This window comes from Chenopodium quinoa, unplaced genomic scaffold (genome assembly GCF_001683475.1).
Source record: "Chenopodium quinoa cultivar QQ74 unplaced genomic scaffold, ASM168347v1, whole genome shotgun sequence".
Classification (NCBI taxonomy): domain Eukaryota; kingdom Viridiplantae; phylum Streptophyta; class Magnoliopsida; order Caryophyllales; family Amaranthaceae; genus Chenopodium; species Chenopodium quinoa.
In genome coordinates, this window is record NW_018745410.1 from 1,636,258 (window position 1) to 1,649,095 (window position 12,838).

General features: G+C 32.9%; 1 protein-coding gene and 1 long non-coding RNA gene across 2 annotated transcripts; one reads left to right on the top strand and one right to left on the bottom strand.

Moving 5' to 3' along the window:
- Positions 1–346: 346 nt before the first annotated feature.
- LOC110713239 lies at positions 347–4,123 on the bottom strand. The gene is made up of 2 exons (XR_002509828.1): positions 3,042–4,123; positions 347–2,499 (listed from the first exon to the last, which is right to left on the bottom strand). It is a non-coding gene; the product is annotated as an uncharacterized LOC110713239 (long non-coding RNA).
- Positions 4,124–6,192: 2,069 nt separating this feature from the next.
- On the top strand, positions 6,193–9,432 carry LOC110713231 (tubby-like protein 8). Its single transcript, XM_021891688.1, has 9 exons — positions 6,193–6,793; positions 6,921–7,035; positions 7,685–7,861; positions 8,010–8,065; positions 8,161–8,269; positions 8,367–8,462; positions 8,554–8,646; positions 8,893–8,960; positions 9,060–9,432. Exons 1-9 carry the CDS (start codon positions 6,294–6,296, stop codon positions 9,133–9,135), a joined length of 1,290 nt encoding a protein of 429 aa, XP_021747380.1. The 5' UTR covers positions 6,193–6,293; the 3' UTR covers positions 9,136–9,432.
- Positions 9,433–12,838: the final 3,406 nt, after the last annotated feature.

The window sequence follows — 12,838 nt, forward strand, 5'->3', positions numbered from 1 at the left end:
CATGAACGAGGTTTATGAGTTTTTCCTAAAACTCATTAGCGACTCCTACTTGTTTCTTATAAAAAAGCGTGATGATAAAATCAATTCTAATTCAAGGTCCCCCAAACAGTCAGGAATTCAAATCCTACTACACCTTAACAATTGTAAAGTCCTAGGCTTTTAAGTGGCTAAGGGAATTTAAGGAGAGTACCCCTTACGATGGGATCATCCTCCTTACAACATCCATAGTTAGAATCTTTAGAAAATTCATATTAGATATCTTTTAAAAACAACCCGATTCCCATAATGTAAGCAGCAAAATAAATAATATGCAATCAACTTATTATCTAGCTACAAAAACACAAACTTGACAAAGTTCCTTGATCTAGGAACTATGCTCAAATATATTCATAAAAACTTATCAAATGATTTTTTTTTGTGTTTCTGAATAAGTTCAAGGTTCTGCATCTTAGCTTGTTCCTTTGTACCGTGTTGTAAGGCTTCATATGTTCCTTGGTCAAGCTATGCTCTAAGTTCCTTAAGGAACCAACACTTTATGATATGTTGGAGCTTCTAAGGAGCTGTAGGACAATGTAGTTGATTGATGCTACTTTTATAAAGTGACATACTTCTATAGAAACTCCACTAGTCTCAAAGAAACTAATGAGTTTAACACTAAATTCTCTTAAACCTACATGCTGGGAACAAACATGTTAGTTTCATAAAATTTATGGTCACTCAATGCACATTAATACCTAGTTGTAACCTTTACATGTTTCACACTTGGAGGTGCACCATAAGAACACCACCTTATCACTTCTATCATCAAACTTCCCTTTTCAAATGAAGGGTGCCTTGTTTCTCAAAAGTCTAACCATTTCCTTGTATATGATGTAGCAAGTAGCATTGATAACTTTGTAGTGATTTCAACATTGAGAGCTTGTAATCAATACTTTGTTCCTGCACAAAATATAAAACTTCAAAGGAACTTGGTTCCATGGTTAGATCTTTAATATAACATTTGATTACTACTTAATCACCGAATACCTTATAGAAAAGATAACAAAAATATAATCTTTGTTATATTCTAAGGAAAGTGGTTAAATATTCCTATGATAATCATCAAATATAACCAAGACATATCTCTTTCAAAATAAACACTGAAAAAGTCACAAAAGTCCAAATGAATGAGATTCAATAGGTTTGTGTTCCTTATCATTATTTTGCTTTGAAAGAAGATAAATTAGACAGAATCACTCACTTTTCATACTTCACAAACTTATGGTAAGGAACTTGATGTATGGTAAACTAACAATAAAGTTTCTTGATGTTTATCAAGTATGGAAAATCAGTATGTCAAATACATTTGAGATACAGAAGAATTCATCTTCAATAAATCCTTGAAATGTCAGGTTATTGTAAGGAACCAAATTGTGACCCTCATACATAGTATGAGTTCCTTCATCGATTCCCTTTCAATATGACACTTCTAGTTTTATAGATGATGAATTGTTATTGGTAAAACAAATAAAGTTACAAAACTTTGAACATATCATAATGTGATTCATGATCTCGAAAGAATGTTCACAATGGAGTAGGAACTTAACTTACCAACCTTTTAAGTATATGCCAAAAGTTGAAGCTCTTCCATCGTAGGCCACTAGCGAGTTAACTTTTGTCGTGCCTTCCATCACATGTTAGGAGCACCCAATGTCGAGATACCATGAGTTATTCCCCCTCACTAGATATCGTCTTTATATATCTTCATGTTCCTCTTGATCTTAAACTGTAACATATTCTTTTGGTTTCCATGAACATTTTTTTAATTATATTGTGTAGTGCTATGATCAGTAGGTTAGTCCAAGATATAATAACTGAAACATGATAATAATACCAAATCACAAGAAATCTTTTGTTTTGGCATTCAAAAATAGAAAACAAGAAAATAACTTTGTTCATTAGACTCTTTAACACCTTAATATCATACCAGGCAGTTCCCTGTACCATTCATACAGTTCCTGCATCTTGAATTCACTAAACTAATACTAACAGACCTTAGGTTCAGTTCCTTAGGTCTATGAGACTAGCTATCATGCATTTCTAATTATTAAATCAAGATATAAAGCCTACAGATAATTATAAATTTAACTGCACAAAAATCATGAAGAAATAATTAAGTTTATCATTATATTAACAAAATAGACAACATGAGTTAACATAAGAAAAAGAATGAGCAGTTGAAAATATAATATCCTCACATTAGAAAAATTCCTATAAAATGCTTAAGGGAACTTCTATTAATATAGTTCATATGGGTTGAATCGTTGATATGTATTGCAATCTTCGAAAGGAAATAACCTGTTGGTGGAACTGGAACTTATTCAACATTGTAAGTATCACCGGGCGTTAGTTCCTCTTCCTTATTTCAACGAATCAAATGGGTTTTCATCTCTTCTTTTCTTACGATAAATTTGATGTTGACCATTGCTTCAAATGTTGTCTCAATCATGATTTATAAACCTGTAAATCATCTCTTCTATAATCTTCTATAATCATGCATTAATGATCTTACAAGAAAATGATGTACCATAATTGAAAAGATTAACTTATATACATCTTTGTCTTTGGAACCCAAGATAAATTGAGTTCCTTCTTGCTCGTAACAGTAGCCAAAAATTTATATAACTACTTTACAACTAAGAAACAACATATATCTATATAATATATATTCAAATTATTCAAGATACATGGAAAAACTATTTCTCTAACATATAATCAAAAAAATTCATGTATTACCAAGTCAGAAAAAAAAAGTAAAGTTCCTTTTGATAGGTTTCCAAGTTTGTTGTTCCACAAAATGTGTTCCTTGAGCTACTTCTAATCAATCAATTCTTTATGAAAAAAAAATTAATATAACATCTTTTAAACACACTAAAAATGACGTTAACCAAAGTTGGAAAAAAAATTCAAAAGAATTAAAATGATTTTAACAAAAATACTACAAGGAACAAGCTTAAACCAATGTATGCATATAATGGAGAACTCAAAAACAAAATACCTACCTTAAAAGTATGAGTCTTTGAATATCTTTCACTTCTCTAGTAAAAGCTAATTTCCACATGGTGCTTGGAACAACGCAATGCTGAGTTCCTTCCTTTAATTTTCTTGTACTACGTACTCATCTTAGCCAAGAACTTGCTCATCAGGGTTTCTTGATTTCTTCGAGAAACCTGCTCTGATACAAAAGTTATTTAGATGAAATACTACAAGAGGGGGGGTGAATTGTAGTATGGAGGTTGCTAGTCACTTTTTGCGGAAATAAAAGAAACTAAACTAAAATAGAGAAATAGTATAAAAGGGATTTTACGAGGAAAACTTCCTAGGCCAAATAGGAAGTGAAAAACCTCGACCCCATGGGATTTTGACTCGAAACATTCCACTAAAATAGGTCGACGGCTCTATTACAACCTATAAGGAACTTGAGCCTCTGTCGAGTTCCTCAACGCACCCGAGTTCCCCAATCAACTAATCCCTCAATCAGTTGATTACTTTAACTCTCTCTCTCTAACGACTTAAGACTTCACTCAAAGCCTTACTCTTACTCTTACTCTGATCTTCCTCTTAATACAAAGAACTCATTCAAGTTCTCACCCCAATACAAGAATTCACTCAAACCCTCATAAATTCCCCATTACAAGAGTTCACTAAAACCCTTTAACAACTCCCAAATACATATGAAAGATGTACTATATAAAAATAATATGTTGGACACTTTGAGACTTATAAGGAACTTGGAACCTGAAGGAACTGACTCAAAAACATGGAGAAAAAATATAATTCTTTTCTACTGCTCTTCCAGTTTAAACATACGCTATTTTGGAATGACTCACTAAAGTCAGACATATTGAAAATAAAACTTAACTCTCCTTTTATAGCATGCATAAGACTTAACCACTACGCCCACTTAATTCTCCACTAACAATAAGTTTCCTTATTTTTAGGCAATTTCCAATTTCTTGGGCAGTAGAGAAACGTGTTAACATGGTAGTCAAAGTCTGGTGCACTTCGTTAAACGTGGAGTAAAATCAGGAAAACTGATTTCTTGGAGAGAAGATAAAGTAAGCAGTTAAAATCTTATTTGATGAAAAAGATATTTTTGTAAAATAATATTTAAGATATTTATTTTCTAAAAACAAAATAAAATCTTTTTGTAAAATAATATCAAAGATTTATTTTCCAAAACAGTAAAAAAAAATTTCGAAAACTAATTTTATCCATTTAAAAACTTTATCTTCTTAAAGATAAATAACTAAATATAAACTCATTCATTAAAAAGAACGTTACTTATTTTTCTTTAACTGATCCAAAAGGAACTGACTGGTCACCTAGTTCCTTCTAAGCTATCAGACTCAGTCCTTCTAGACTAAAGTTCCAGTTTAGTTCCTTAGGCTTGTTCAAACAATTTCTCTTGTCCAACATACTTACATGATTATTAGAAAAATATACTCTTATTTTTCTGTCGTCTTCATGTTTCTCTGATGAAACTTCTACTCCAAAGCTTCTTGTTCCTTCAAAGGAACTTCTCTTTGTTTGTTCCATTAAGGAACTGCTGCTTGTTCCCTTCGTCGAAGAATCGACTTCTAGTGCTTCTTAGGAGCTGCATATAAAGCCTAAAAGAACGTTTGAATATTTAAACTTCTTCTCTTTGTGTTCCCTTGAGGAACTCTTCTTTTTGTGTTCCCCTAAGGAACTTTACTTCTCTTTATGTTCCCATGAGGAACTCTTCCCTTTGTGTTCCCTTGAGGAACTCTTCTTTTCTTTATGTTCCCTTGAGGAACTCTTCTTTTCTTTATGTTCCCTTGAGAAACACTTCTTTTTGTGTTCTCCTAAGGAACTCAAGCACGATTCATACTTTGTAATCTTCAATAATGATCTAATATGTACTCAATCATCTTCATGCTTCATGCCTTGGTTCATGCACATCTCAAGACACATATTAGTTAGATAATCATCATTTGTTCACAATCATCAAAACCTTACAACAATATAAATTTATTCAAAAAAATTAGTTGGGAAATTTTTTGTTTTAGGTTTATTGTGTTAATTAATTTGGGTTAGTTAGGTTAATTTAGGTTAATTAGATTAGAATTAGGTAATTATGGTTAAATCGGAGTTACGACATCATAAGGTGAGTTAAGTCACCGGAAAGTGCCCCTTAGGTAGTAATCAAACCTATTTAGGTGAACTAGGGGCAGTAATTACTAGGGGTGAGCAAACCGGGTACCCGGTCAAAATTTTAGGACCCGGATTTGAAATTGGTTTGAATCGGATCCTAAAATTTGGATCCTGAATTGGAATTGGTTCAACCGGGTCCTAAAATTTAGAAATTGGTATTGGAATCACCGGGTACCGGTTCCAATTCCGAGTACCCACTTATGTATGTGATTGTTAAAATATAAAACAAATTATAATTCTTATTTTAGTTAGGTTCATTTTTAGCGTTTAATACTTATATTTATACATGCAATAAGCTATTTGTATTTATGTTAGGTATTAATAATACTTTTTTAATTTACAAATTAGATACAATCAACATATTTTTATTATTTAAAATTTATTTAGTTTAGCATATATTAGGTAACCGGGTAGCCTACCGGTTCCGGTTCTAAAAAGTTGAGAATTGGAATTGAAATTGAAATTGAAATTGAAATTGGTTATAATCGGGTCCTTAATTTATTACACGAAATTGGAACCACGGGTCCAATTTCGATTCCGGACCCGCCGGTTCCTAACCGGTTCCGGTTCCAATTTCAGGTACCCGGAATTTTTGCTCACCCCTAGTAATTACGGAGTGAAAACCTTCTTTTTATTAGAAGTAGTAATTCACAAGGCCTCTGTTTTTGAGGTAGTAATTAATAAATTTTCGTTTTACTGTTACTCAATACTAAAATTAAAAGTTTTGATAAATTCAAAATATAAAAAAATTTAAAAAAAAAAAAAAAAAAAAAAAAAAGTCACCGCCATATATAGTCAACAAACGAAAATAGAACTCCAAAAAATTTTACCGTTACTACAAGAAGTAGCAATTACAAATTCAAACTCCCCTATCACTATCATTCTCCACTTTCAAAATTCAAACTCCTTGAAACACCAACACCTTCTTAATGACAACAAAACCCAAGACAAACTCAAAGATTTTCCCCAGATAAACCAATCCAATTTTCCTCACTTCTTTCGTTCTTTCCCAAATTCCCCCAAATTTCCTTCATGAACAACTATTAATCTTTCCCCAAAAAAAACCAACAAGAAACAAAATGGCTGGATTGAAGAAAACGTCAATTTTACGGCAATCTTCATATAATTCACTCTACACAAATCCTCTCATTGATCGAAAAACCAATGAAAATGTAGCAGAAGTTGCTGTCATTCCTCTTGGAAATCACCTTTCTCTCAAAAACAGCAGCAAAAACATAATGAGTTGTAAGGAAAATGATATTCTCATATCAAAATCAAAGAAAGTTTCGAACTTTACTGATGATAAGGAGAATCTAGTGCCAAAAATGACTGAATTCTGTACCAAGAAACAATACCCAGATGGGAAATCTTTGCAGAATTGTAAAGAACGAGCTTTGAAGCCTTCTTCTCTTCAATTGTGTATACAAATGAATGAACCCGACTCGAGTTTCGGGTTCGGGTTTGGTTTTAAGGTGTGGGATGCTGCTGAGGAGACCGAGAACGCGAAATCGGTTAATATGTGGGATTACTCTGACTCTGAGGCTGCTCCTGCTTCTTCTTGGTCTACATTGCCTAATAGGTTGGTTTGATTTCTGTACAATTTTGATAATAAAAGAGTTAATTTGTTACTGGTACTAAATAATGATACTATGATTTAAAGGTCTGTTATGATCATAGATTAGCGTAATTGTGAAAATTTTATGCAGGGCTTTATTGTGTAGACCACTACCAATAGATGTTGGAAGGTGCACTTGTATTATAATCAAGGAAGCTGCACCGCAAGGATTTCGTGGCGGTTGGTTGTATTCTTTGTATACCAATGTATGCTCCTTGTTTGCTTTTAACTTTTCTGTTCATTATGATTATTGAATTAGCTCATATCTTTTGATGCTTGATAATCTGATAACAGTTCATTTTTGCATTCTTGAGGATTTGTTTGTTGACACATGATGCTCCACATAAGTACATGTATTCTTGACGTTTCAATTCTGAACAAATATTAGGAAACTTATATACTTGTATAGTTGTATAGCTCATGGATACGTACCTGCTTAATTTCCTTGAGCGTTTTAGTATTCTTATGTCAGAAGTTCAGTGACTCAATTATATCTTTGTACTTGTTCTACTCCTATTTAATTTCTTATGCTTATTTAATTTCCAATAATTTTTTGTACCTGTTAGACCGTTAGACTGATCTTTCTGTTGTACAAGTATTAGTTCAATTTATGACTTGTAAAACAAACTAAAATATTAGTTCAATTTATGAAGTTTAGCTGGCTGTTGTGTTGTGTATTACTGCAGTGGATTAAGATTTCTCTAAACATAACTAAAGGTCATTAAGTGGTCTTTTTGTATGACAACAAAGGATTATGCTATAAAATTAGTTGGTTTTCTACAGTACAAGTAGACTTATTGAATGATACTGGCTATAATTTGGACACGATTAGTGATTTTCTCAGCCTTTTTTCAGGAGGGTCAAGGCAGACAAAACCGAAAACTGGCTGTTGCTTACCACAAACGACGTAGTGGACGGTCTGTATTCGTCATAGCCCAAAACACAAAGGGTGTATTGTCTACCTCAGATGACAGCTTCGTTGGTCTAGTAACAGCCAACCTCATGGGTTCAAGATATTATGTCTGGAATAAGGTACAAGTACAACAATAGTGATAGCATGATACTCCATATGAAGAACCTTTATTTCTAGTCCATGAAAATTATGAAAAATATAGTACCACTGATTCGTACTCTGGCCAAACTCGTGATTGAAATGCAAATGTGAATTTCTGTTTCCCAGGGCAGGTCCCCTAGGACAAGGGTTGATAGATCAAGATTGCTTGAGGCTATTGTAGAGTAAGCCTCCCTATGATCGTCCTCTTGGTGCTTTGAGCAATAGTTTATAACATAAGCACCAAAAGCATCTTGAATTCAATTTGAGTTATGTGCAGGTTCACTCCCACCATTGCTACCTGGACTGGGAGGCACAGAAGTCTTAGAGCATGGATTTCGAAGCAGCAGCCTCTGTCCACGCAGTCAAAGAATACAACTAATAATCAGGTCAATCTTGATTGATGAAGACGCGATATTTTGTTTAATACATCACAGTTATACCAACGACCTTGTGACTGAATCAGTGAAATTTTGACATCTACAGGTACAAAATGTGAAGGGTCTTCCTTCACAATGGGAGGGGAAGATGGACCAAGAACAAGTTCATTGCCTATCATCAAGAGCACCTCATTATAACAAGGTCAGAATGCTTTTTCCTATAATTTTATCACATTTTTCTCCATCTTGGTGTAGTAATTTACAATAAATTTCTGACTGATTTGCATCTTTAGATTTCAAAAAAATACGAGTTGGATTTCAGAGAGAAAGTCAGAGCTGGCCTTAGAATTCGGAGCTCAGTTAAGAACATCCAGCTTACTATGAAGGTAAGGGTATGGGTTTATGCGCAATTTTTTTTTGTACAAGATTGGTTTTAAAATGGGTTTTGCTATACTTATATGTATCCTTAAGGTTTAAATTTATTCTCTAATCTGGAATGTAAGTTTTAGAGTCAATGAAAAAATGAAGCGTAATTTAGTGAAAACATATGCTTAGTCTTTCAATTTATAGCTTCTTATACATGTCACTTAAGGATATGCTAACACTTGTAAAAAAAAATGACTAATTTGTAGGGGAGTGGAGGACAAACTATCCTGCAGCTTGGAAGATTGGGCAAGTCAAAGTTTGTGCTAGATTATAGGTAATGGATTCATTGATCTTCTTAAAGTTTGTTGATTCTAAGAAACCTAGCCTTTTTATTAGGAGTTGTTAACTGAAGCCGAAATTCTCAATGTAATAGGCATCCACTTACTGGATACCAAGCATTCTGCATCTGTTTGGCTTCGATCGATCCAAAACTTTGCTGTGCAGTATGAAAGGCTTTTCATCTATTGTTTCCTAGATTTTTGGGGTTGCCTGCAAATATGTAATTTTGTGAGTAGGAGATGATATGTGTATTATTCAAGAATCAGAAGTGTGGGAGATGATATGTTTACTGGGAAAAATATGCTGCTGCTGCTACTGTAACAGAACATTCACATATTGTGAAATCGACTACTTAAGAAGCTAGTTTATGATAGATATGCTGCTTCACCAGGAAAAATATGCTGCTGTTGTAACAGAATGTTCACATATCGTGAAATCTATTAAAGAAGTTAGTGTATCATTTGTTCCAAATCCCTTGCAGAAGCTTATTTATTCTGTTAACCATGTTCCTGAAATGCTACATCTCTTTGCCTTTCATCAACTCTATCCTATTGAACATTCGATTGTCAACAAAAGGATTACTAGCTATTTTACTACGTACGAATACTTATAGCATCACAATTTTAATTCTTCAACCCAAAACGTTATCCTTTTAGCCATCGTGTCCACGTCCTTAATATGGTCCCTTGTCATGTTCCTATGGTTCGACTGCCACCAAAGTTAACTAACTGAACAGAATTAGGAAGACACAACACACAAGACTCTCCACATAATCCATCACCTTGTAGACTTTTTAAAAAGAGGGATTCGGAAATATGATATGTGAAGGTGGATCATTATCTGACACGTATATACATTTCTTGTTGACTGCAAAGATTACCACTTATATGTAAACCCTAAAAATTGGATGCAATTTATGACAATATTTTTCCCACAAGTCAATTCAATACAACTTTTCCCAAGAATCCCTATTATTATTCTCTTTTAGTGTCCACAACTCAAACGTAGCACACAGCGGCATACAAGGTAATGCAATGCTTCATCTAGGAAAATAGAGTCAACTTCACATTCATAATCTTCATCAAAATCATTTGTCTATTCATCATCCCTTAATGAGTATAGATACTTACACGTTCCATGAGATCTCTTGTACATCGTAAAGACTAAGAAGATTTTATAGTCATCATCACAAGTGTGAACACAACCAACCCAACTAGAGTCTATATGAACATAGAACGAACCCGTTGAACAGGCAATGAGATTTCCAATCCTCGGTGGTGCAAGGATTCCAAAGAGACATTGAATCCTCATGATGTCGAAAAAATACAAGTTTATCTTCGTGGTAAATAAAATAAAATTAAAAAAAAAGTGTTTATCTAGTGACAATTAATTATCAATTACCTATTACTAAAAGCGGATCTAAGGAGTCACTTGGCAATGCATTATTAAAAAATTTCCCGCCAAAACTACTTTCTAAAAAAAATTACGGAGTATTAATTATATTTAAAAAAATTAAAAAAGGTTGTATTTAGATTATCAATCTATCTATATATTATACTAAAAGACAAGCGCCTCAATGTGAGGATGACAAATGTCACTCTCTCATTGGCTTATCTTATGTATAAAATATATCTATATAATTATTGTTTACATATTCAAGCATAGTTATTTTTGTTAAACTTCAAACAATAAAAGCAAGTTTCTATACATGCATAAGATTTTCATGATTTCCTAACATAAATATTGATTTTTTTTTATAATAAATATATACTTTCCAATACTACAAATAATCCATAAAGTCTTTCCAATTTTATAGTCAATTTAAAGAATAATAACTAATTTGAAGCAATATGATTAAAGTGACATAATTAAGGAACAAATATTTCGTATTTTGAAAGGCTAATATTTTTTTTTATGAAAATTAAATAAAATCGATAGAATTTAGTTTGATGTCAATTATGAAATCAATACAAACATATAAAAAAAATCAAATGTACAATAAAATATTGTGCACCTATTATAAAAGCTACCCTGTAATGAATAATAGTTATTTATGCTTTATTAATAAAAGTTACCCAAAATAGTCTACAAGTTATCCTAAATTCAATTCAAGTAATCGGATGAATACAAAAGTTTTTGATAAAGATACAAAATAGTGTAAAAATTGCTTTTATCATTTGTTGTACTCCTTGACAAATACTGAATGCTGAGCCGAAATGTTGTCTTGGAAAAAAATACATAATATTGAACATAAATTTAATTTTAATCGGCCTTTTACAATGACCTTTTGTTTTTCTTGCATAAAAAAAAATTGAACTAATAACCAATCTAAACAAGAAGAATAAAAGTTAAATTGAATTAGACATTTGACGGAAAAGGGACAGATATAAAATATATTATAACTATTACTCGTGTTTTAAATTGTAATATTCGTAATAACAATGTTATTACTTATGAATTTAAAAGTCGTGCTGATGTGTCTATTTTATATAGTATTTTACCCCCGTCCCTTGGTCATAATTAGTAGTGTTTTTGGCTCTTTAAAGCCACTTTTATTACTAATTGGTGTTTTCTAGTGTTTTCGTAGATTTGGTTGACTTTTGCAGGGATTTATGCTTTTGGAGTATTTTCCCGAGATATTTTGGAGCAATCACGAGCATTGGGGAAACACGACCAGAGTTTATAGCCCAGGGCCGGTTAGAGCCATCGAACTGGTGATTAAGGGCTCGGTATAGGTGATACCGGGGCATTTGGACCGAGTATTCAAGACTGGAAGAGGAAACCCAGATTGGCCCGAAGAGTTGGAGCCCAATCGTAGTCCAAATAGTGGCCCAAATGAGCCGCCCGGCCAAAAAGGATGGCGCCCAGAGGCGCGCCCGGTGACGCGCCCGGCCGGGCGCGAGATTAGTTGTAGGGCTAAAAAGGCGCGCCCGATTGGGCGGTGCCTCGCCCGATTGGGCGCGTGTATTTCTTAGGAGACGTTTAACGTAGTTTTAATTTGTTTTAATTTAGGATTTTGTACAGAGTATAAATACTCCTCCGTAATTCGATTTTAGGATCTTTTCTTCTTCTTTTTACTCTTTCTTTACTCTCTTAATTATTCTCTTAGATTTCTTTTCTCTTAAACCTTTGTTCTTAATTCTACTCTTAATTCCAGATTTATTTTGGTAACGATTTCTCTTCTCTTAATCTTAGTTGTTTATTTTATTCCTTTCATCATGACTTGTTTTATTGCTTTGATTAGTTTAGTTTTTAATATGTGTGAGTAGTTTATTTCTAGGGTTGATGGGGATCCATAAATAATATGAAGGGGTAATTTATTGTTGTTAATTATCAATGCTAGATTAATTTCCTATTGATTGATTTAATGCTCAGTGACTAGATTAGGCCTATCTTTTATGCATGAGTTTGACAACATTGATTCGAGATTCGACAGATGAGAATTAATGTTTAGGTCTAGTTTCAATAGGCAGATTAATTTATAAATGGTTAAGTCGAGATTCGAGAGATGAGATTAATACCGGTAAATTAATTGTGTGATTGTAATACGTAGCGAAAGCCCTTTACAATCTGGTTAATTGATGCTTTGATGGTTGACTATTATTGATTATTGGTATTGCATGATAATTTCTTATTGAATTGTTTTAACGTTTTACAATTGCGGCTTGTAAAAGTATAGCAATATTGAATTGATGAATCGAGCAGATGTTAATTTGATATTTAAGGCTATTTTCAATAAGGACTTAGATTTAGTAAATTGTGAGAGCCTGTTAGATCTATGTTGTTTAACAAATTGCGAGAGCCTGTTAATCATGTTATTTATGCATTGTCAATGATTGATTACTATATTTTACCCTGGAGTATTATTTATTG

What these genes read in the sequence shown, in the direction of transcription:
- LOC110713231 (XM_021891688.1), top strand. Translation starts at nt 6,294, where the DNA reads ATGGCTGGATTGAAGAAAACGTCAATTTTACGGCAATCTTCATATAAT. An exon ending in TGTATTCTTTGTATACCAAT is followed by an intron (nt 7,036 to 7,684) that starts GTATGCTCCTTG and finishes GCCTTTTTTCAG; the next exon opens with GAGGGTCAAGGCAGACAAAA. An exon ending in GAGCACCTCATTATAACAAG is followed by an intron (nt 8,463 to 8,553) that starts GTCAGAATGCTT and finishes TTGCATCTTTAG; the next exon opens with ATTTCAAAAAAATACGAGTT.